Here is a 24,015-nt window from a genome sequence, read left to right on the forward strand (position 1 = left end):
GTAATATTATTATTACTGTTTGCCGATGATGTTATTCTTGTCTCTGACACAGTAACTGGTTTACAGAACCAACTTAATATTCTTGAAAAGTTTGCAGATTCACATGGATTAAGGGTAAATTTAGATAAAACGAGTGTTGTTGTATTTAGAGGAGGAGGGCGGTTATCTGTTCATGAGAAATGGTTCTATAAAGGCAAACGTGTTTCAACCGCCAACTCCTATAGATATCTTGGGTTTGTATTCTCATATATATCAAAGATGAACCAATGTGTTTCAGATCTAGCATCAAGGGGTAAACGAGCTTTAATGGAAATATTTCGCAATCTACGGAAGATTGGTTTTGTTGACACTTCAGTTTTCGTTAACATAATTGATACTCAGATTCAACCTATTCTTTTATATGGTGCGGAAATATGGGGTGCTGACGGATTTGAAAAAATAGAACAAGTGCATATTATGGCTTGTAAGAAGTTTCTTAACGTTGGTTTGCAAACCCCAAATGCTATTGTGTATGGGGAATGCGGTCGGTACCCACTACATGTAAATGCTATGTGTCGTTCTGTAAAGTATTGGCTAAAAGTGATTAAAATGGACGAAGATGGGATACCAAGAAAATCTTAAAATACGCTTGTATATAACGACAAGTGTGGTCGTCATAACTATGCTTCTTCTATTCGTTCCATGTTATTTTCTCACGGATTTGGAGTAGTTTGGCTCAGTCAAGCTGTTGGCGATAAACCATCATTCATAAATAGTTTTAAAAACATTTTGATAAATATGTTCTACCAATCATGGAATAGTACTATCAAGGCTAGTTCTAGGTCCATCCTGTATAAAGACTCCTGGAACCAGAAAAATACCTTTCCATTGTTATTGCAATAAAGTATCGAAATGTTACGATAAGGCTTAGAGCCGGGCTACTAAGACCTAAGGTAAACGAAGGTAGATGGGCTGATGTTGATTTACGTTTATGGCCCATATATGAAACAAGTATAGAGAATGAATATCATTTTACTTTAGAATGTGAACATTAAAACGATATTAGACAACTGTATTTACCAACAACTGTAAATCTGTAAATATTTACCTAACATTACCTTTCGTTCATGTACCACACTATTTCAAATGTATGTATTGTATATTGGCCAGTGGCCTTAGTACAAATAAAAGACTTCTTCTTCTTCTTCTAAGTAACATTTATTAACACTCTATAACCGAAAAGGTTCGACACAGACAGAGGTTTTATCAATTACTTACAAAGAGGAAAGTAGTCCGTCAAAATCTGACCTTAGGTCATCACCAATAACCATGCTACCATAACTGAATACTACACTGGAGAAAACAGGTGATGCAGGTCTGAGACGTTCATCATTTTGGTGAAACCCACGAACACCAGTATGGTGTTGACAAGCCCAGAAATATAATCAGGCTGATACTAGGATTCGAACCCATGATCATAGGTTCCTGTACGCCTGAGGGACGCAACTCTTCACAATGAACTTCAGCAACTTACAGGCCTAGGTGTCCCGTGCCCTCTGCTGACATATACACCGAACGCTTCGACTCTGTATCACATCATTTACACTACCTACAACACCGTAAATGAACCTGAAAAATGCAATAGTGTTTGAAGAAGGATCATTTTACAATCCGTTATTGGGAATAACTATGCGACATATGTGAGGGATAAATATATATCGACACTTTGTACACCATCATTCCCCGTGGTGAACTCGTATATATCTTTATTATGCCTCAAAGTGAGACTGACCAATCAGAAAGCAGAACTACTGACCCCATATGAGCCCCTATACAGTCAGTAAAAATCCAAGATGGTTGTTACTGACCTAATAGGAGACCGTACCGTCAGTAACAGCCATTTTGGATTTTCCAACACCCACCTCAAATACTTCACATGTATATTCTGGTACATAAATTCGTTATTCGACACTGTTTTGTAATTTAATATCATAATTGTTTTGTGTACAAGGACGTTAATGTTTTTTATCACGTTCGTGACTTTAATAAAGATTATATAAAGTTAAAATTATCAACAAAGTTTGGCCTCTGAAGTAATCAACTGTAGGCTGTAACATCTCATAATGTTCTGAGTGGACCCTGTCTAGCTAGATGCGGACATCACTGTTCTGGTAATCAACTGTAGTCTGTAACGTCTCATAATGTTCATTGTGGACCCTGTCTGGCTAGATGCGGACATCACTGTTCTGGAAATCAACTGTAGGCTGTAACGTCTCATAATGTTCTGAGTGGACCCTGTCTAGCTAGATGCGGACATCACTGTTCTGGTAATTAACTGTAGGCTGTAACGTCTCATAATGTTCTGTGTGGGCCCTGTCTAGCTCGATGCGGACATCACTGTTCTGGTAATTAACTGTAGGCTGTAACGTCTCATAATGTTCTGTGTGGGCCCTGTCTAGCTCGATGCGGACATCACTGTTCTGGTAATTAACTGTAGGCTGTAACGTCTCATAATGTTCCGTGTGAATCCTGTCCAGCTAGATGCGGACATCACTGTTCTGGTAATCAACTGTAGGCTGTAACGTCTCATAATGTTCCGTGTGAATCCTGTCCAGCTAGATGCGGACATCACTGTTCTGGTAATCAACTGTAGGCTGTAACGTCTCATAATGTTCTGAGTGGACCCTCTCTAGCTAGATGCGGACATCACTATTCTGATAATCAACTGTAGGTTGTAACGTCTCATAATGTTCTGTGTGGACCCTGTCTAGCTAGATGCGGACATCACTGTTCTGGTAATCACCTGTAGGCTGTAACGTCTCATAATGTTCTGAGTGGACCCTGTCTAGCTAGATGCGGACATCACTGTTCTGGTAATCAACTGTAGTCTGTAACGTCTCATAATGTTCATTGTGGACCCTGTCTGGCTAGATGCGGACATCACTGTTCTGGAAATCAACTGTAGGCTGTAACGTCTCATAATGTTCTGAGTGGACCCTGTCTAGCTAGATGCGGACATCACTGTTCTGGTAATTAACTGTAGGCTGTAACGTCTCATAATGTTCTGTGTGGGCCCTGTCTAGCTCGATGCGGACATCACTGTTCTGGTAATTAACTGTAGGCTGTAACGTCTCATAATGTTCTGTGTGGGCCCTGTCTAGCTCGATGCGGACATCACTGTTCTGGTAATTAACTGTAGGCTGTAACGTCTCATAATGTTCCGTGTGAATCCTGTCCAGCTAGATGCGGACATCACTGTTCTGGTAATCAACTGTAGGCTGTAACGTCTCATAATGTTCCGTGTGAATCCTGTCCAGCTAGATGCGGACATCACTGTTCTGGTAATCAACTGTAGGCTGTAACGTCTCATAATGTTCTGAGTGGACCCTCTCTAGCTAGATGCGGACATCACTATTCTGATAATCAACTGTAGGTTGTAACGTCTCATAATGTTCTGTGTGGACCCTGTCTAGCTAGATGCGGACATCACTGTTCTGGTAATCACCTGTAGGCTGTAACGTCTCATAATGTTCTGTGTGGACCCTGTCTGGCTAGATGCGGACATCACTGTTCTGGTAATCAACTGTAGGCTGTAACGTCTCATAATGTTCTGTGTGGACCCTGTCTGGCTAGATGCGGACATCACTGTTCTGGTAATCAACTGTAGGCTGTAACGTCTCATACTATTCTGTGTGGACCCTGTCTGGCTAGATGCGGACATCACTGTTCTGGTAATCACCTGTAGGCTGTAACGTCTCATAATGTTCTGTGTGGACCCTGTCTGGCTAGATGCGGACATCACTGTTCTGGTAATCAACTGTAGGCTGTAACGTCTCATAATGTTCTGTGTGGACCCTGTCTGGCTAGATGCGGACATCACTGTTCTGGTAATCAACTGTAGGCTGTAACGTCTCATACTATTCTGTGTGGATCCTGTCTGGCTAGATGCGGACATCACTGTTCTGGTAATCAACTGTAGGCTGCAACGTCTCATACTATTCTGTGTGGACCCTGTCTGGCTTGATGCGGACATCACTATTCTGGTAATCAACTGTAGGCTGTAATGTCTCATAATGTTCATTGTGGACCCTGTCTGGCTAGATGCGGACATCACTATTCTGGTAATCAACTGTAGGCTGTAACGTCTCATACTGTTCTGTGTGGACCCTGTCTGGCTAGATGCGGACATCACACTATTCTGGTAATCAACTGTAGGCTGTAACGTCTCATGATATTCTGAGTGGACAATTCTAGCTAGATGCGGACACCACTGTTCTAGTAATCAACTGTAGGCTGTAACGTCTCATAATGTTCTGAGTGGACAATTCTAGCTAGATGCGGACACCACTATTCTGGTAATCAACTGTAGGCTGTAATGTCCGTGTGGTTCCTGTCCGGCTAGATGCGGACATCACTGTTCTGGTAATTAACTGTAGGCTGTAACGCCTCATAATGTTCCGTGTGGTTCCTGTCCAGCTAGATGCGGACATCACTGTTCTGGTAATTAACTGTAGGCTGTAACGCCTCATAATGTTCCGTGTGGTTCCTGTCCGGCTAGATGCGGACATCACTGTTCTGGTAATTAACTGTAGGCTTTAACGCCTCATAATGTTCCGTGTGGTTCCTGTCCGGCTAGATGCGGACATCACTGTTCTGGTAATTAACTGTAGGCTGTAACGCCTCATAATGTTCCGTGTGGTTCCTGTCCGGCTAGATGCGGACATCACTGTTCTGGTAAATAACTGTAGGCTGTAACGCCTCATAATGTTCCGTGTGGTTCCTGTCCGGCTAGATGCGGACTTCACTGTTCTGGTAATTAACTGTAGGCTTTAACGCCTCATAATGTTCCGTGTGGACCCTGTCTAGCTAGATGCGGACATCACTGTTCTGGTAATTAACTGTAGGCTGCAACGCCTCATAATGTTCCGTGTGGTTCCTGTCCGGCTAGATGCGGACATCACTGTTCTGGTAATTAACTGTAGGCTGCAACGCCTCATAATGTTCCGTGTGGACCCTGTCTAGCTAGATGCGGACATCACTGCTCTGGTAATCAACTGTAGGCTGCAACGTCTCATAATGTTCCGTGTGGACCCTGTCTAGCTAGATGCGGACATCACTGTTCTGGTAATCAACTGTAGGCTGTAACGTCTCATAATGTTCCGTGTGGACCCTGTTTAGCTTGGTGTAGTCTTGATCAGGCAGGACATCATACGTGGGGAGTTCTACAGGAGGGGCAGGGCTTGTCTCGGGTGTTCTAGAATTCTGTCTTGGTGTATTCTTGGTTATCCTGAATTGAACATTTATAATAAAATCAAAATGACCGTCGTTAACATTTCTACAGAATCATGTACACATCAGTAAGTGTTCTGTTGGTTTCGACAGCACACACGTGGCTACATTCGACATTTACCTTTTATTTGTGGAATCAACATCCACTGGGATGCTTTTGTATTTGATCTACTAACGATCCCAAGGAGGAATCTGAAAATTTTGGCCAGGGATCTGGAATGAACTCCCTCTAGAAATTACACTTGAAAGTACTTCCAGCTAGTGAATCTTTCACAGTTGCTCCGATCACTACAATAACTATTATTGCCCCTCACAATTTTCTGCAACTGGAAGGTTGTTCACAATCAGTTGTAATTTTAATCTCCTTTTGCATGTAAATAATGTACCTACTGATGTATGGAACCAAGCGCATTAGAAGTACTTCTTCTTCGTCATCATATAACATCATAACTCTAGCACCTGTCCAAGGTAACGCACCTGAAGTCTCCCTTCCTCCACAGACAGACCACGCCTACAACCATGACCAAGACCACCAGCATAGTGAGAGACCCAATGATGCCAGCTCCTGCTGGGGACATACTTGTGACTGGAGACAAACTGCTCACAACTTGAAAGTAAGAAAGGATAAAGGGTTAGAGAAAATCTTTCACCCTAGCAAACTGCTCACACGTACTGAGTAAAATGATTCCTATGCTAAAGAAACTTCTACGCCGGCATACATTCTTATAAATAACTCCACAAGTGGTCAACAGGTAAATTCTGAGTGTGCTGAATTGCTGATGGTGAATTGTGCTAAAGACGTGTGTCATCAATAAATCACACTTGCTTGTTTTGAGTGCGCAGCGTCCACCTTTAACATCTTGACATCACATACCACTCTGGGTACAATCCTCTCCTGTCCATCCTGACTGGCACCCATCACTACACAAGCCTGTGTCCCAGGGACAGGTGCCCGACCCTCCGTCACACATCCGGGCTCTGCAGCAGCCTTTTCATCCGGCACCATACTCCACATCTTGGACACAGCCTGTTGGTATAATTTATCTGCATGTAAAAATAACAAGTCAAACTTGCCACGTACACAGAAGAAGGCAATAAAATGAGTTGAATTGAATTATTTTGGACTTTGTTGATTTTATTTAAGAGTAACGTGATTCGAGGGGTAACATTTGAGGTAGGAATGAAAGATTGTGTGTCCAGCGAGGCGATACATGGATCCTCAATTGATGTGCCATGAGATTTAATCCGATCATATTGTTTCCAAACAGAATATTTCCACATCTCTAACCTGTTGTGCAATCGACATCTTTCCATCCGGGACTACAGCCTCCTTTACACCATCCAGTCACGTGATCACATACAGACTGGGACGTGTCTCTACAATGTCTGGCTGAGCAGCTTCTTGTGCAATCGTCTCCATACGTATCGACGCATTCTTCATAGAAACATGCATTGTATATTGTGTCTGAATTTCAAATTAATGTCTGAGTTGGGGTTTTTTCAAATTGTTAAAACTATTTTACAGAATACATCTGTTCAAAATGCTGGTCTAGATACTCGATGTATCCTTACCCTGTGTGCAGTCCGGTGTTTGGTAGCCTGCCTGACATCCACCTGAACATTCACCAGTTGCATGGTTACAGCTGGAGGTGCTGTCCTTACACAGTCTGTCCGTGCACCGCTTGGAGCAGCGTCGTCCGTATTCTCCCATTGGACATACTGAAACAGCAGATACAGAGGATATGGCAATTTCCACGAAGCAATTAAATTGTGTAAAATACATTTATAAAAGGTACAATTCCACCATGTTGAACATACGACATAAGAATGCATCCAAATCCTTGTGTGAATGTAAGCTAATATCAAAAAGAAAGTATACCAAGAGTTTGAAAGACTATGAAAGAAAAACAAAAGCATGTTGAAAATCAATTAAAATATTTCATAAGAGTTATGTTTAAGTATAATGGGCACAACTGCTCATGAAATGGACTGACTGAGACACAAAGACATACTTTCTTGGTGCTTTTGGTTGATGTGTTTATAACGTGCCGTGTCACCAGTTTTAGAAAATACTTTTACAGGTGCATATCGTTTTACCTAGTCCAAAGTCGTTGTGGCAAAATTGTAAATGTATCTTGCTTTTTGTTACCCAATACATTTGCTTGTATTCGTGAAACATATTTAAGTCTTAATTCATATATGAATTATTAAGTTATCAAAATAGAGGGAAATAGTTCAGTTGGTAGACCTTCTTTTTGGAGATTAGTTTAGTTTAGTGTTTATTGTTTGTATTTCTATTCTACTGAATGGTAATTATTCACGCATTAGTCATAGGTAATTGCTATTGGTTCTTAACTCACTGATATTGCAACTGTTGCCAAACCAGCCCAGCATACACATTCCACTTGGACAGATGCCGCTCACATAGTTACACACCTCACCGTCACAGTGGCAGCAGTTGTCACAGTCAGAGCCGAAAGTACCGGGACCACACACTGTCAAATGGATGTTTGGCTCTTACATCACACAACATAGAGCTTTACATGTATTGTATGGGTTTCTATAACCATTTGTAAGAATGAATCTGTTTGCAAAAGTAATCACATGAAAAGGTCGTGAAGCAGAATTATTACACAACATCAGTATTTTATATAAATATTTATATGATTCTAGGCCTAAGAAAACACTGCTACTCAAGAGATCACAAACATTCGTTTTTTTCTGATTGTTCACGAAAGCGAAGGCATGACGCTTATGTATAGATAATTATACATGAAGAGGACAAACTAACCTATTTCGCGCACTGATGATGTTACCTTAACATAATTTGACTGAGACTTTTATATAAACATGTGGCAGTGATCAATCGAGATGCAGCATAGATCATGGTTGACCCAGGCTTTTTCGAAAACATGTATTAAAGGGACAAATTATAAAACGATTAATTTGCAAAGTTCATTTACAACACTTTATATTTCTTGTTGAGTTAATTTATGTGTGGTTTAATGTTTGCTTTCCTTAAGTCGCTGCTTTTCATTACTGTAAAAGCATTGCATTCGAGCTTAGAGCACCTATGGTACTATAACAAAATATGTTGTGTAAAGTAAAATGTAGTGTCCCGTGCCAGAGCAAGGTGCCCGCGTGACGTCAGCAATCTCACTTCCATTGCTTCCTCCTGTTACGTTGTAGCAGTTGTGACCACTCGGGGCATCAGTCGAGTTGGTCACATACACCTGGATGCCATTTCTCCTTAGTGTATCTGGAATAATTGCTTCAATAAAGTTCCAGGAAGGGAATCGCACATATATAGCCACATGAACGTATTCTTGAAGAAAAAGACGCATGTTGTATAAACGTTAAACAGCCAACAATAGATTCTCACAAACTAACAATTAACCCAGCATTATCGATTGCAGCTGACAATAAACTCACAGTCAGTCCTGAAGTAGATGGAGACCTCACGTATCATGCCCTGTGTCATTGAGATCCACACGCCACCAGTTGGGGTTGCTGGGCGCTGTTTCTATACAAACACGATACCAGCTTGCAGTGCTTCCGTCCGTGGCCCGGGATGACGGGTAATTGCCATCTCGACTGGATGATGAAGCTTTCTCCCTCGCAACATTATCTAGAAAATGCATGAACAAGATAGTTCTTTCCATTTATTTGATTTGTTTGTGTTTGATATCTGCGGTCAGCGGTGTTCCGCAGAATCTGGTCTCTTTTATTGCCTTACATTAAGACTTCTGCCCATTAACAAGACTTACATACATCACACATATTTCACATTCTTTAATACAATACCAGACTTTTCATGGGGGGACTGATTTCTTTTCTTAGAAACAGGCTTTTTCTTTTTCTTTGAAAACTAATATTTATTTTACATCCATCATTTTCAGCAACGTTTCGAGTTAGAAACATAGCGTCAAGGCATAAAATGAGACGAAAACAACATTTTGACGAAATGGCAGGTCGCCGCAATGTTGTTCTTTCTTAGAATATGGAAAACATGCAGTAAAGAACACAGTACGTGGCGCTACCGTCTACTTAACAAATGTGAACAGAGCATCAATATACCCAGGGTTCGAGGTCACAACAACGTGCATAGATTTGAATGCTAACTCTGTGGGTTAAAGGACCGTCGTTTGTCTGGTTGAGGTAATACATAAAGACATTGCACACATACTATTGTTGGGTATGTCCTGTATTTATTAACCTAGGCTTCCTTTTGTTACAAGGGACATCATCGATTTGAGTGAGGGAATTAGTTTAGTTAAAAATTGCAATGAACAGAACAAGAATAACGCTTTGACTCCAATGGGCATTCTCAACTCCCTGAGGAGAATACATGACAACATCCTGATCATAACTCTGTGTGATTCTGAAAATAATCAAAGATCACATCATCTTTTCAAGACATACATATATTGAATATACCATTCTTATAAATTGTCAACATTGGCGTGTCAGTTTGATGTTGGAGGAAAACCCACTTTGGTGAAACACGCAAGCGGGGTGATCCTGCTGACAAACATAGAAACATAATCAGGGAGAATCTGGGATTCTAACTCACGATCTCAGGTTTCTGGTCCAGCGATTTGCTGATGCTAGGACGACTGGGCCACTGGGGGGCTGTTTGGGACCGGGATTATAGGTAACCGGGATCCAGTGAGTTTGGTTCTTGCTTTGTGAAAACGACACCGACAAAAATGATGTCTGAAATAGTTTCTAAATATACGATCAAAGATATGTGGTCATTTCTAGGAAAGCAACCTATATTGCAATTGAATCAAGGCCATTAAAATGATTGGAATTGAAAAGGAGGAGAACCATTTCTGTGTATGCATAGTTTAATTAACTTACTACATACGCACACCGATATAGGGACAGGCCGACAGCACAACAGAATATATATGTCGCATGGGTGTGTTGTTGTGTTGTACATTTTATATCGTTGCCACCTGAAATATATGCCACTTTGTCGCATTGTCCCCATTTTGTAAGCATGAAAAATATAACAGAAAACGCAACAATGTCACAATGCGAGAATGGGACGATTCCTGAAACGTTGTTTTACGCATTTGAGGCAACATTGCCACGATACATTCTGTGACCTCAAATATTAATGTCACTTTGTCACATTGACCCCCCTTTGGTAACCAAACATATAATTTTGTCATGTTCTTCTTGCTTCCTTTTAAGATCGACAAGAGACATTCTCACCACCACCCCTTTGTAGCCGGCCGCACGTCTGTATCTGTGTTGCTCTGGTTTTCTGTATTCCTTCTGACATTGATGAATGAAAGAGGCATGAATCCAGGTACATACTTTAACCAAACATAGTTAGATCCAATAGTTCAGGATGATCAGTGGTATTATAGGGCAGGGTATTTTATTGTTAAACAATGATTATAGCTGAATAACATTGTTTCTGTTGAGATCGGTTAAAGCTCGTTGCATTTTACTTTTAACAATGATTTGTTGTCAGGTATGAAGTACTATTTACTGTAAGCAGTTTTGAGGAAGTTACTAGATTTAGATACTAGTGTGAACGTTATATAGAGAAAGAGCGTTATAGGAACAGGTGGAATATTCTATTTTTGAGGTATCCATTATATTTTTGGAATGGGGAGTTGAGTATGTTCTCTGACGCTGTTGCAATAATGGGCCTCTGCTCAATTATTTTAAGAAACGGAGAGGTACTCGGACATTCCCCTCTACGGAATGTGGGGCGGTGGGATAGCTCAGCGGTTTGTTTAAGGTTCAATTTCCAACATGGGTACACTATGTGAAGCCGATTTCTGGTGTCCCCCGCCGTGATATTGCTGGAATATTGCCAAAAGCAGCGTAAAACCTACTCACTCACACACTCTACGGAATGTGGTACTATTTAATGTAAGTTTTGAGAAAGTTATAACTATATTTAGATGCTAATGTGATGTGTAAAACTTCCGGTACACCGTGGACTGAGATAGAGTGTTACATGTAGAGTATTCTGTGGTGGCACTGTGTAGAAATTGCCAAAGGCTGGTATGACCGTATGTAAGGGAAAAGAGCGAAATATATTAGTAATTTGACACCCGGGTGCATGAGCAAGGCTTACAGTCTCAGTACGATGTCGATAGTTATGCTGCTGTAGTTACATACGTTTCTGACATGTCGGACCAGACCATCCTGGGTGACAGGCTGACGGACTGCAGGCGGAAGTAGAATTACACTTGTCTTGGTCACAGTTACATCTGTAGCCGCACTGGTATCCGTATGTACCGTTAGGACAGCTGCCTGTAACAGAAGTATTACATCAGTAAAAGACAGTGAAGTGGTAGCCCTATGTACCATCAGGACAGCTGTCTGTAACTGAAGTATTATATCAGAGAAAGACAGTGACAGTGGTAGTTGTATGTACCATCAGGACAGCTGTCTGTAACAGAAGTATCATATCAGAGAAAGACAGTGACGCTGGTAGCTGTATGTACCATCAGGACAGCTGTCTGTAACAGAAGTATTATATCAGAGAAAGACAGTGACACTGGTAGCCGTATGTACCATCAGGACAGCTGCCTGTAACAGAAGTATCATATCAGAGAAAGATAGTGACACTGATAGCTGTATGTACCATCAGGACAGCTGTCTGTAACAGAAGTAATATATCAGAGAGAGACAGTGACACTGGTAGCCGTATGTACCATCAGGAGAGCTGCCTGTAACAGAAGTATCATATCAGAGAAAGACAGTGACACTGGTAGCCGTATGTACCATCAGGACAGCTGTCTGTAACAGAAGTATTATATCAGAGAAAGACAGTGACACTGGTAGCCGTATGTTCCATCAGGACAGCTGTCTGTAACAGAAGTATCATATCAGAGAAAGACAGTGACACTGGTAGCTGTATGTACCATCAGGACAGCTGTCTGTAACAGAAGTAATATATCAGAGAGAGACAGTGACACTGGTAGCCGTATGTACCATCAGGAGAGCTGCCTGTAACAGAAGTATCATATCAGAGAAAGACAGTGACACTGGTAGCTGTATGTACCATCAGGACAGCTGTCTGTAACAGAAGTATTATATCACAGATAGACAGTGACACTGGTAGCCGTGAGTACCGTTAGGACAGCTGCCTGTAACAGAAGTATTATAACAGAGGTAGACAGTGACACTGGTGGCCGCATGTACCATCATGACAGCTGTCTGTAACAGAAGTATTATATCACAGATAGACAGTGACACTGGTAGCCGTATGTACCGTCAGGACAGCTGCCTGTAACAGAAGTATTACATCAGTAAAAGACAGTGACACTGGTAGCTGTATGTACCATCAGGACAGCTGTCTGTAACAGAAGTATTATATCACAGATAGACAGTGACACTGGTAGCCGTGAGTACCGTTAGGACAGCTGCCTGTAACAGAAGTATTATAACAGAGGTAGACAGTGACACTGGTGGCCGCATGTACCATCATGACAGCTGTCTGTAACAGAAGTATTATATCACAGATAGACAGTGACACTGGTAGCCGTATGTACCGTCAGGACAGCTGCCTGTAACAGAAGTCTTATGTCACAGATAGACAGTGACACTGGTAGCTATATATGCTACCAATGTTTACAGAAACCATTCCGTGTATTGAAGAAGCAGTTACTTACCAATAGCAGAGGGCAAAGTAGAGAGATATACAATCAATACAAAAATCACTGTACGAGACGCCATACCTGGGTCTGTAAGTGAACCACAGACGTCAATCTTGGGTATGCACACACTAGACAACCCATGCGAATCTTATCAGTATTCAGTGACTCATTTTCTATAACGGGTGTCACTCGTGTAGAAACATATCGGTGCACGACCATACTCGCCACCAGCGTGTACATGTTCCCTGGGCAGATCTGGTAGTACACTATCCTATCACTGAGTGGGCGGACATTATTACACAAACATGTCACTTACACTGCACTGAGCTGAAACATATGTGGTATTGTTGGGTTAGTTCTGGTAAAGGGTACTTGTCTCATCGCGATCACTGAGTGTGGTGAAACTGTGGATGGAGCATCATGTATACCGATAAAACCACACATCCCTACTTATGAAGTGAAGTAAGGCAGAAACAGTAAGAAGGTGACTCCAGATCTGGTTGTCCAAACGATGCCGCGTGTGGGTCTCAAGTGTTGGCTGACCACTGCCTGGTGATGGCTGACGGCGTGTGACACGTGAACATTATGCCTATCGCTGACCAAGTGTATTGAAATCAAAGGAGATTATATTTGGCTCAATCTGAACGACTTACTACATGTATGCGATGCCTCGAACTGTCTACACATGTCAGAAGGCCACAACCAGGCGAGAGGCTGCAGACTCAGTTATTTAATTAGATCTAGTGAAGTGGAACTTTTAATAAATATGTATGTAATAATTAAAAATATGATCATTTTGCCGCAAATATTTAGCAATTTCGTTAGTCCTTTCAAACAAATACAATAATGCATCACGAGTCTGTTTACATAACCACTTGTCACGTGATACTGATCATGTGACAAACGCTGACCAAGCATCTGAAGACATCCTGACATAGCCACATGAAGACGCAACTTAGCCTACCTAATACTGAAAGAAGTTTGAAATGTCCTAATTACGTGAATTACGCCACGGAACGTATTGGTGTCGTGAGTGAGTGAATGTTGTTTAACGCGGGTGCAGGCTAAAACGGCACCTCAGCAAAACGTCACCGATTTCTCTGGCGAAAACGGCACCGCATTTGGCGAAAACGGCTACTATGAGTCGGGCGAAAACGGCACCTCTATTTTTAATAACGATAACAACGATTTTTGTAGTAATATATAGGGTTTATTTACATGGTATTTTATTAATGATGTATTTTCATTTCCTCTTTTCAGAGATATAAGTAAATATAGTATTTGATTGGTGATTTACATTGTATTTCCTCTTTTCAGTAAAAAACTTGTGGATGGCATCATCCTCCATGTAGGCTACGTAGAAACAAGTGAAAAATTTATGTAAGACATATGAGATAAATAAGATATATTAGATTATATATATGTTACTATCTATTTCTATTACAGTTCTTCTTTTTTTTACAATACATTAAATATATATTATACCTGCAATCCAATTTCTTCTTCAAGACTTTGACGTAGTCCGATGTTCGACGCCTTGACATAATTACAAACACAAGAGGCATCAACTTGAAGTTACTGCCGGCACGCACAAAAGCATGAATGGTCAGCAGTTGATGGAACGGACGTTTGACAATCTTAAACGTTCCGTCCATTAACCATTGACCACTCCTACTTAGGTGCTGTAATTGCCGGTCAGTAGCAAGCATGATATGCCTCTCGTCCTTGTGAATTATGTCGCCACGGACGAAGCCTTCGGGTAAGAAGTCCTCGGCAATCCGGTGACGTTTTGCTGAGGTGCCGTTTTCGCTATAACCCGTTTAACGCCGCACCCTTCCAGCCACATGACGGCCTACAAAAGATAATCGGGCTTGAGACAGACCACCAGCGATGGATGTTTTGTGCAATGTAGTCAAACATGTCATCGAGTCGTTAAGTCGGCTCCAGGCTATAAAAAACAAAAAACACAAAAACCGTCCAAAACTTAAAAGCTCCGACAATCCCCGTTATGGCATAGAAATAGTTTGGATCTCTGCCCATGTCGGTGTGTTTGGTAACAGCAGCTACATCGACACTAAAATTAGAAGACGTAAGCACCAGCCTTCCAATATCTAATTACGAAATTAAAAAACAACTCACAGAAATCAAAGTGCAAAATAAAACACCTGCTACAAAAGCCACTCAGAAAAACGAAAAATCCATCATAAAACCAAAACAAATCGACAGGGCAACCAAATCACAAACAGGCCACACTATGTTAAACTCACACATACACCACATTTAAAAAACACTTCAAACCGGTAGATGCTGACATTGCAACCAAATAGCAACTCCTAAACACGTAATACTTTACTGCACACATTAACAACAACACAGAACAACACTCAAATTCTCACTAAACTACAACCACCAAATGACACTAGCAACTCTACTAAACCACTTTAACTTAAAAAATAAATAAATTAAAAACTATAAAGCGCCATTCATTTATCTAATCAAAACAGGCCTACTCGGTCGCATTTAAAAAAAGGGAAAAACAGAAAACACAATAAATCTTAGCCTAAATCATAAATACTAAAACCACACAACTACACAACCTCGCACACTCCTTTAGGTCCCCCACCTTATAAGCATGGCATAATTCCTAATTTCCGTCAGAATTAATTAATCAACCATAAAGCCCCTCCAGGTTGCTTTACCTTTGGGACATACCCTTCTCGACCACGTCACTAAATGGCCTGGCGGGCCCGTGCGCGAAACACGCATGTGTCGGAAAGCGCACTTTAAAACAGAAGCTAATTATAAGAAGTCATTATTGAGCCTTCTTGACAACGGTCAGGATCTATCCCGCAACGCCACCTTAACTGTAAATAAAGAAGTTGTCATCCATACATTATCTCTACTTTGCCTACATTGAAATATTGGCTATTATTGACTTCTGTAGTCTTCGTCAACAGAACTTATCAAACTTGTTTTAGTTTTCAAAACATGCAATGAATTTGGATGTGATTAAAACCCGGTTTCTGTCTGCCGCTATCCTCTCACAAACGCAGCAGCTGTACGCTCAATAACAGGGCGTTGAAGATTTGGTCACTGTTGGGAGATTTTAACAGGAAGCACAGAATTATCGCCCTTGGAAGGGGCACCCGCAGGTTCAATAGTTGGGTGACTTTTGTATATTCTCTCACTTTATATGTTATAGATGATCAAAACAACCAACTATTATTTTGATCTTGCATTTTAAATAGTTTATTTGTTATCCGGAGAGAAGTACAAAGACCCATGCGGTCAGTTTAAGATGAAAAACGGTCCACACTAAACACGTCGTCTGCATTTCCTGTTGTGTTGATGATGATATTTCATTAATCATTGTTATTTCAATAAGTCAAATAACAGTTACTTATATTTCGTGTGGTCTTACAAAAGTACACTAGTTCGTTCGAGCGTCTACAATAATACGAATAGCCCGTTAGATATGTGCAAAGATTGTGTAGGACACGCACGCGCACGTCAGCTGAAGGGGTGTGTTCTGACGCTAGTCTAACTTTAAGTGACATTTGACTGCTAATGTCTACTTGTAGATGGCGACATCAGACGATGGAGAGTTTTACATCGAGCTGTGTAAGACGCCGATTCGATTTGAGCCCATCAACAAAGCCAACAACATCTTCTTTGACGATGCCAACAAACAGGTTTGTCAATTAATTTTTTCTTGTTTTTATTACATCTCAATTAGTGTCATGGCCTATCTAGTATAAATACTGATATATACTGACACAAAATGTTGATTAAACAAGCTGTGTGTTCTGTCCTCCAGGTGTTTGCCGTGAGATCTGGTGGAGCCATGGGCGTCACGGTGAAGGGGCCAGATGAGAAGTCTGCCGTTTCATTCAGGTGGGTAGTGAGACATAATAAGGTGAGACATCATCTGTGTCATTCAGGTGGGTAGTGAGACATCATCAGGTGAGACATCGTCTGTGTCATTCAGGTGGGTAGTGAGAAATCATCAGGTGAAACATCGTCTGTGTCATTCATGTGGGTAGAGGGGCGGTCGGGTAGCCTAGTGGTTAAAGCGTTCGCTCGTCACGCCGAAGACCCGGGTTCGATTCCCGACATGGGTACAAAGTGTGAAGCCCTATTCTGGTGTCCCCCGCCGTGATATTGCTGGAATATTGCTAAAAGCGGCGTAAAACCATACTCAGTCAGTCAGTTCAGGTGGGTAGTGACATCGTCAGGTGAGACATTGTCTGTGTCATTCAGGTGGGTAGTGAGACATCATCAGGTGAGACATCGTCTGTGTTATTCTGGTGGGTAGGGAGACATCATCAGGTGAGACATTGTCTGTGTCATTCATCTGGGTAGTGAGACATCATCAGGTGAGACATCGTCTGTGTCATTCTGGTGAGTAGTGAGACATCATCAGGTGAGACATTGTCTGTGTCATTCAGGTGGGTAGTGAGACATCATCAGGTGTGACATCGTCTGTGTCATTCTGGTGGGTAGTGAGACATCATCAGGTGAGACATTGCCTGTGTCATTCTGGTGGGTAGTGAGACATCATCAGGTGAGACATCGTCTGTGTCATTGAGGTGGGTAGTGAGACATCATCAGGTGAAACATTGCCTGTGTCATTCAGGTGGGTAGTGAGACATCGTCTGTGTCATTCAGGTGGGTAGTGAGACATCATCAGGTGAGACATCTGCAGTGTCATTTAGGTGGGTAGTGACATTGTCAGGTGAGACATGTGTCATTCAGGTGCCTAGTGAGACATCATCAGGTGAGACATCGTCTTTGACTGCATGCTCAGCATCAAGGGAACTCCTCTTTCCTGAGAGGAAGTTCACTATTGATATGGTTCTTATAGGACTGTAGGACTACTACCTCAAACAGCTTTTGAGTGAAGTTTGCTTTTAAGTAAACTGTGCATTGTCCATATTAGCCATGTAATCAGCCAATATTTAAAGTTTTTATGTATCACGTCTCCTAAAATCCTGTCAGCACTCTTGACGGAGGCTGTGTAGAGATCATTATGGAAGCTCTAAATTCTAAAAGATTTTTTCGTTATCAAAAAGAATGCCAGTTGTTATTATTTTATGTTGCACAGAATCGAGGACAGGGGTGATGTTGTTTCAATAAAGTTTTCTCCTGACAAGAAAATCTTAGCCATCCAGAGATCTCAAAAATCAGTGGTGAGTTATAAGCTATCATAGCTGAGTATAGTTTAATTTGTTGATGGTGACGCATAAGATTATATTGCATGATTGTCCCCATTGGAGAATAGAGTATGGCTGATTGATTGTGTATTGGTGTTGTAGTCATCAGTCACATGTCTGGTCCAGATTCCCGGCTGCAGGATAAAACAACATTCACTCTATCACCTCCAATATGGCAGCCAAAGTGTACAAAATGGTCATGGAGGCTGTTAAAAAACAGAAATACACAATCACATAACGGAAATTTGCTGATTGACCTGTAACTCCTTTTTGGCTACTTGTATGGTTAGAAGTGACTGTAGATGTGTCCTGACTGTACACTTAGCTCTGGTACTTGACTGTAGATGTTTCGTGACTGTACACCTAGCTCTGGTACTTGACTGTAGATGTCTCCTGACTGTACACCTAGCTCTGGTACTTGACTGTAGATGTGTCCTGACTGTACACCTAGCTCTGGTACTTGACTGTAGATGTCTCCCAACTGTACACCTAGCTCTGGTACTTGACTGTAGATGTCTCCTGACTGTACACCTAGCTCTGGTACTTGACTGTAGATGTCTCCTGACTGTACACCTAGCTCTGGTACTTGACTGTAGATGTCTCCTGACTGTACACCTAGCTCTGGTACTTGACTGTAGATGTCTCCTGACTGTACACCTAGCTCTGGTACTTGACTGTAGATGTCTCCTGACTGTACACCTAGCTCTGGTACTTGACTGTAGATGTCTCCTGACTGTACACCTAGCTCTGGTACTTGACTGTAGATGTCTCCTGACTGTACACCTAGCTCTGGTACTTGACTGTAGATGTCTCCTGACTGTACACCTAGCTCTGGTACTTGACTGTAGATGTCTCCTGACTGTACACCTAGCTCTGGTACTTGACTGTAGATGTCTCCTGACTGTACACCTAGCTCTGGTACTTGACTGTAGATGTCTCCTGACTGTACACCTAGCTCTGGTACTTGACTGTAGATGTGTCCTGACTGTACACCTAGCTCTGGTACTTGACTGTTGATGTCTCCTGACTGTACACCTAGCTCTGGTACTTGACTGTAGATGTCTCCTGACTGTACACCTAGCTCTGATACTTGACTGTAGATGTCTCCTGACTGTACACCTAGCTCTGGTACTTGACTGTAGATGTCTCCTGACTGTACACCTAGCTCTGGTACTTGACTGTAGATGTCTCCTGACTGTACACCTAGCTCTGGTACTTGACTGTAGATGTCTCCTGACTGTACACCTAGCTCTGGTACTTGACTGTAGATGTCTCCTGACTGTACACCTAGCTCTGGTACTTGACTGTAGATGTCTCCTGACTGTACACCTAGCTCTGGTACTTGACTGTAGATGTCTCCTGACTGTACACCTAGCTCTGGTACTTGACTGTAGATGTGTTCTGACTGTACACCTAGCTCTGGTACTTGACTGTAGATGTCTCCTGACTGTACACCTAGCTCTGGTACTTGACTGTAGATGTCTCCTGACTGTACACCTAGCTCTGGTACTTGACTGTAGATGTCTCCTGACTGTACACCTAGCTCTGGTTCTTGACTGTAGATGTCTCCTGACTGTACACCTAGCTCTGGTTCTTGACTGTAGATGTGTCCTGACTGTACACCTAGCTCTGGTACTTGACTGTAGATGTCTCCTGACTGTACACCTAGCTCTGGTACTTGACTGTAGATGTCTCCTGACTGTACACCTAGCTCTGGTACTTGACTGTAGATGTGTCCTGACTGTACACCTAGCTCTGGTACTTGACTGTAGATGTCTCCTGACTGTACACCTAGCTCTGGTTCTTGACTGTAGATGTCTCCTGACTGTACACCTAGCTCTGGTACTTGACTGTAGATGTCTCCTGACTGTACACCTAGCTCTGGTACTTGACTGTAGATGTCTCCTGACTGTACACCTAGCTCTGGTACTTGACTGTAGATGTGTCCTGACTGTACACCTAGCTCTGGTACTTGACTGTAGATGTCTCCTGACTGTACACCTAGCTCTGGTACTTGACTGTAGATGTCTCCTGACTGTACACCTAGCTCTGGTACTTGACTGTAGATGTCTCCTGACTGTACACCTAGCTCTGGTACTTGACTGTAGATGTCTCCTGACTGTACACCTAGCTCTGGTACTTGACTGTAGATGTGTCCTGACTGTACACCTAGCTCTGGTACTTGACTGTAGATGTCTCCTGACTGTACACCTAGCTCTGGTACTTGACTGTAGATGTGTCCTGACTGTACACCTAGCTCTGGTACTTGCTGGTGCAGGGATACATGACATGTAGTTAGTTACCTGTACATGTTCACACAACATTCATGTCTTTGAAGAAAGAAACTGCACAGGGTATGTTATGCTGCAGGTTTGAGGTCTTGTGTGATGAACTAAGTTTGTTTGTTGTTTAACGCTGCATTCAGCAATATTCCAGCAATATGACGGCAGTCTGTAAATAATCGTGTCTTGACCAGACAATCCAGTGACTGACATCATGAGAATCAATGTACGCAATTGAGATACTATGACATGCATCAACCAAGTCAGCCAGCCTGACCAACTGATCCTGTTAGTTGATTCTTACAACAAGCATAGTCTGCTGTAACGGAAGCATTGGTTGCTGAAGACCTATTTTAGCCTGGTTCTTCACTGGTCCATGAATAAAGCACACCCATGACTGTCATACACAGTATTACAGCATCTCACTCTCAAATGTCCAAGTTTTCACATAGGTGAAACCCATGAGCACAGGTATAGTGCCTGCAAACCATTCATTTAGAATCTGAGATTGGAACTCTCCAACAGCAGATCCTGGTGCAACTAAGGGTTGTAACTCTGCACAATGAATCTCAGTGCCATAACCACCTGTGACCTGATAGCATGATAACATGTGATAGAGGTTTTCCTGATGACATTATTATTATTATTATTATTATTATTATTTCAGGAGTTCATCAACTTCCACAATGACATGTCAACAGATCAGATGGAGTATTCACAAATATGCAAGGTTGGTATCAATAAAGTTAAATTGTCTTTTCCCCATATGTATTTGGAAAGGTATTGGGTGTTAAAGTATTATGGCTTTTCTTGCAAAACGAACATGGATTATTGGAGTTATTGTGTATTTCATTTCAACAAACAAGCATGCTTCTCGTTATTAGAACATTCAAACTTTAAGTGTCTGTTTAAGTTTGATAATTCACTGTAGCAGTTCCTGTTTCTATTTCCCAGGGAAAGTCGACCCAGATCATTGGATTCATATGGACTTCGGTCAACGAGATTGCTTTCATCACAGACCACGGCATAGAACACTACCAGGTAGGTCTGGTACACGGCATAGAACACTACCAGGTCGGTACCGGTACATGGCATAGAACACTACCAGGTAGGTCTGGTACATGGCATAGAACACTACCAGGTAGGTCTGGTACATGGCATAGAACACTACCAGGTAGGTACCGGTACATGGCATAGAAAACTACCAGGTAGGTACCGATACATGGCATAGAACACTACCAGGTAGGTACTGGTACATGACATAGAACACTACCAGGTAGGTACTGGTACATGACATAGAACACTACCAGGTAGGTATTGGTACATGACATAGAACACTGCCAGGTAGGTACTGGTACATGGCATAGAACACTACCAGAAAGGTACTGGTACACAGCATAGAACACTACCAGGTAGGTACTGGTACATGACATAGAACACTACCAGGTAGGTCTGGTACATGGCATAGAACACTACCTTGTAGGTACTGGTACATGGCATAGAACACTACCTTGTAGGTACTGGTACATGGCATAGAACACTACCTTGTAGGTACTGGTACATGGCATAGAACACTACCAGGTAGGTACCGGTACATGGCATAGAACACTACCAGGTAAGTACCGGTACATGGCATAGAACACTGCCAAGTAGGTACTGGTACACAGCATAAAACACTACCAGGTAGGTACCGGTACATGGCATAGAACACTACCAGGTAGGTCTGGTACATGGCATAGAACATACCAGGTAGGTACTGGTACATGGCATAGAACACTACCAGGTAGGTACTGGTACATGGCATAGAACACTACCAGGTAGGTACTGGTACATGGCATAGAACACTACCAGGTAGGTACCGGTACATGGCATAGAACACTACCAGGTAGGTACTGGTACATGGCATAGAAAACTACCAGGTAGGTACCGATACATGGCATAGAACACTACCAGGTAGGTACCGATACATGGCATAGAAAACTACCAGGTAGGTACCGGTACATGGCATAGAAAACTATCAGGTAGGTACTGGTACATGGCATAGAACACTACCAGGTAGGTACCGATACATGGCATAGAACACTGCCAGGTAGGTACTGGTACATGGCATAGAACACTACCAGGTAGGTACTGGTACATGGCATAGAACACTACCAGGTAGGTACTGGTACATGGCATAGAACACTACCAGGTAGGTACCGATACATGGCATAGAACACTGCCAGGTAGGTACCGGTACATGGCATAGAACACTACCAGGTAGGTACCGATACATGGCATAGAACACTACCAGGTAGGTACCGATACATGGCATAGAACACTACCAGGTAGGTACTGGTACATGGCATAGAACACTGCCAGGTAGGTACCGATACATGGCATAGAACACTACCAGGTAGGTACCGGTACATGGCATAGAACACTACCAGGTAGGTACTGGTACATGGCATAGAAAACTACTAGGTAGGTACCGGTATATGGCATAGATAAACCTACTGATTGTAGAGTCTTGGGACACTCCCTCTCACGTTTTACAGCTTTTACTATCCCTGGTGACTTGTTGTAGATCACCCCAGAGAGGAGAAGTCTGCGCAACTTGAAGACAGTCAGTCTGCAGGTCAACTGGTTCGTGTGGCTGGTGAGTGGTCTGAAAGATACCATCACACTTGGAAACTCCTGGTTGTTAGACTAACTGAAGTATTTCCGCTTGCATTAAGCTGATACGCTATCATGTAACTGAATACTGGTCAAAGACGCAGAGTATGCTGAAATATATCTTAATTCAGAGAGAATTTCACCACAGTGTAAGTGTCATATTGAAGCCTGTGTTTGCTGGTTGTTTCCAGGCAGAGACGTACATCCTGGTGCTGTCGTCCGGGACGCTGGGGAACACACTGCATCCCTTCCAGTTCAGGGTCAGTCTCTTCTTGAAGGTTGGATGTAGAGAGTGTGTGCGTGTGTGTGTGTGTGTCTGTCTCTGTGTGTCTGTGTCTTGGTGTGTGTCTGTGTGTGTGTATGGCTGTGTGTGTGTGTGTGTGTTTGATGCCAAGTCAGCCATATTCCGGCTACTGGCCTGTAAATAATCATGTGTGGACCAGACAATCCTATTGATAGACCCTAATAAAACTAGACCCTAATAGACCCCTGGGGAAATCCCACATCCTGGGAACTAGGTCTACAGTGCTGTGGAGCCAAATGAGAGGAATTGTCCCAGCATGCCTTTAGGGTTGGGAGCTCTTGTGCCCTTGTTTGTTTATTGTCCCCTGACGGGGGATTCTCCCATTCACAAACACAAACATTAATCTTAAACAAGGACACTTTCTTAAAGTTTGAACTATGTAGCTATTGTATTGTGTACGTGCAGATCAGGGGTAGAATTGGTCTTTAGCAACCCATGCTTGCCGTAAGAGGCGACTATGCTTGCCGTAAGCAGAGACCATATAACAGAGGGACGGCCCTCCCCAACAGTTTATCATAAACCATCAGCACTACGGTCTGGCATGTAACTGATACACCCCGACACCCTGCTGTTAACCTCTCTGTACCGCTGCAGATGCGCAATAGATGCGCAGACATTCACGACTGACCATTCTGGTAACCACGTAAACAATATTATAAAAT

The 24,015-nt window shown here is 42.4% G+C and overlaps 4 protein-coding genes across 7 annotated transcripts in view; 1 reads left to right on the forward strand and 3 right to left on the reverse strand.

The window, feature by feature from the left end:
• Window positions 1–1,129: 1,129 nt before the first annotated feature.
• On the reverse strand, window positions 1,130–6,239 carry LOC124122788. The gene is made up of 3 exons (XM_046485922.2): window positions 6,143–6,239; window positions 5,746–5,875; window positions 1,130–5,266 (listed from the first exon to the last, which is right to left on the reverse strand). The coding sequence occupies exons 1-3, from the start codon at window positions 6,237–6,239 to the stop codon at window positions 5,080–5,082; spliced, it is 414 nt and encodes a 137-aa protein (XP_046341878.2). The 3' UTR covers window positions 1,130–5,079.
• Window positions 5,905–8,060, reverse strand: LOC125382153 (multiple epidermal growth factor-like domains protein 10). Its single transcript, XM_048400619.1, has 4 exons — window positions 7,629–8,060; window positions 6,841–6,987; window positions 6,557–6,703; window positions 5,905–6,295 (listed from the first exon to the last, which is right to left on the reverse strand). The coding sequence occupies exons 1-4, from the start codon at window positions 7,666–7,668 to the stop codon at window positions 6,261–6,263; spliced, it is 369 nt and encodes a 122-aa protein (XP_048256576.1). The 5' UTR covers window positions 7,669–8,060; the 3' UTR covers window positions 5,905–6,260.
• Window positions 8,061–8,366: 306 nt separating this feature from the next.
• Window positions 8,367–13,027, reverse strand: LOC124122793 (multiple epidermal growth factor-like domains protein 10). Its single transcript, XM_048400620.1, has 4 exons — window positions 12,915–13,027; window positions 11,416–11,550; window positions 8,701–8,896; window positions 8,367–8,527 (listed from the first exon to the last, which is right to left on the reverse strand). The coding sequence occupies exons 1-3, from the start codon at window positions 12,976–12,978 to the stop codon at window positions 8,727–8,729; spliced, it is 369 nt and encodes a 122-aa protein (XP_048256577.1). The 5' UTR covers window positions 12,979–13,027; the 3' UTR covers window positions 8,367–8,527; window positions 8,701–8,726.
• Window positions 13,028–16,027: 3,000 nt separating this feature from the next.
• The window catches only part of LOC124122794 (regulator of MON1-CCZ1 complex-like), a 38,419-nt gene continuing 30,431 nt past the window's right edge, over window positions 16,028–24,015 (forward strand). For 2 of the 4 annotated variants that reach the window (XM_048400621.1, XM_048400622.1), the window contains exons 1-8: window positions 16,028–16,059; window positions 16,481–16,591; window positions 16,717–16,793; window positions 18,004–18,088; window positions 21,062–21,124; window positions 21,349–21,435; window positions 22,961–23,032; window positions 23,241–23,309. In XM_048400621.1, the coding sequence (XP_048256578.1) occupies window positions 16,481–16,591; window positions 16,717–16,793; window positions 18,004–18,088; window positions 21,062–21,124; window positions 21,349–21,435; window positions 22,961–23,032; window positions 23,241–23,309 (564 nt within the window). In that variant the 5' untranslated portion in view covers window positions 16,028–16,059. Of the gene's footprint in view, window positions 16,187–16,480; window positions 16,592–16,716; window positions 16,794–17,649; window positions 17,655–18,003; window positions 18,089–21,061; window positions 21,125–21,348; window positions 21,436–22,960; window positions 23,033–23,240; window positions 23,310–24,015 lie in introns of those variants that run through there. The other 2 variants (XM_048400623.1, XM_048400624.1) reach the window with 2 other exon arrangements.

Source organism: Haliotis rufescens, unplaced genomic scaffold (assembly GCF_023055435.1).
Source record: "Haliotis rufescens isolate VD_foot unplaced genomic scaffold, xgHalRufe1.0.p SCAF_2, whole genome shotgun sequence".
Lineage (NCBI taxonomy): Eukaryota > Metazoa > Mollusca > Gastropoda > Lepetellida > Haliotidae > Haliotis > Haliotis rufescens.

What these genes read in the sequence shown, in the direction of transcription:
- LOC124122793 (XM_048400620.1), bottom strand. Translation starts at nt 12,978, where the DNA reads ATGGCGTCTCGTACAGTGATTTTTGTATTGATTGTATATCTCTCTACT. An exon ending in TACTTTGCCCTCTGCTATTG is followed by an intron (nt 11,551 to 12,914) that starts GTAAGTAACTGC and finishes CTTCTGTTACAG; the next exon opens with GCAGCTGTCCTAACGGTACA. An exon ending in TGGTCCGACATGTCAGAAAC is followed by an intron (nt 8,897 to 11,415) that starts GTATGTAACTAC and finishes TGCATTTTCTAG; the next exon opens with ATAATGTTGCGAGGGAGAAA.
- LOC124122788 (XM_046485922.2), bottom strand. Translation starts at nt 6,239, where the DNA reads ATGTGTGACGGAGGGTCGGGCACCTGTCCCTGGGACACAGGCTTGTGT. An exon ending in AGAGGATTGTACCCAGAGTG is followed by an intron (nt 5,876 to 6,142) that starts GTATGTGATGTC and finishes CTTACTTTCAAG; the next exon opens with TTGTGAGCAGTTTGTCTCCA. An exon ending in TGGAGGAAGGGAGACTTCAG is followed by an intron (nt 5,267 to 5,745) that starts GTGCGTTACCTT and finishes TGTTCAATTCAG; the next exon opens with GATAACCAAGAATACACCAA.
- LOC125382153 (XM_048400619.1), bottom strand. Translation starts at nt 7,668, where the DNA reads ATGTGTATGCTGGGCTGGTTTGGCAACAGTTGCAATATCA. An exon ending in AACACCGGACTGCACACAGG is followed by an intron (nt 6,704 to 6,840) that starts GTAAGGATACAT and finishes GTTTCTATGAAG; the next exon opens with AATGCGTCGATACGTATGGA. An exon ending in AGATGTCGATTGCACAACAG is followed by an intron (nt 6,296 to 6,556) that starts GTTAGAGATGTG and finishes TTATACCAACAG; the next exon opens with GCTGTGTCCAAGATGTGGAG.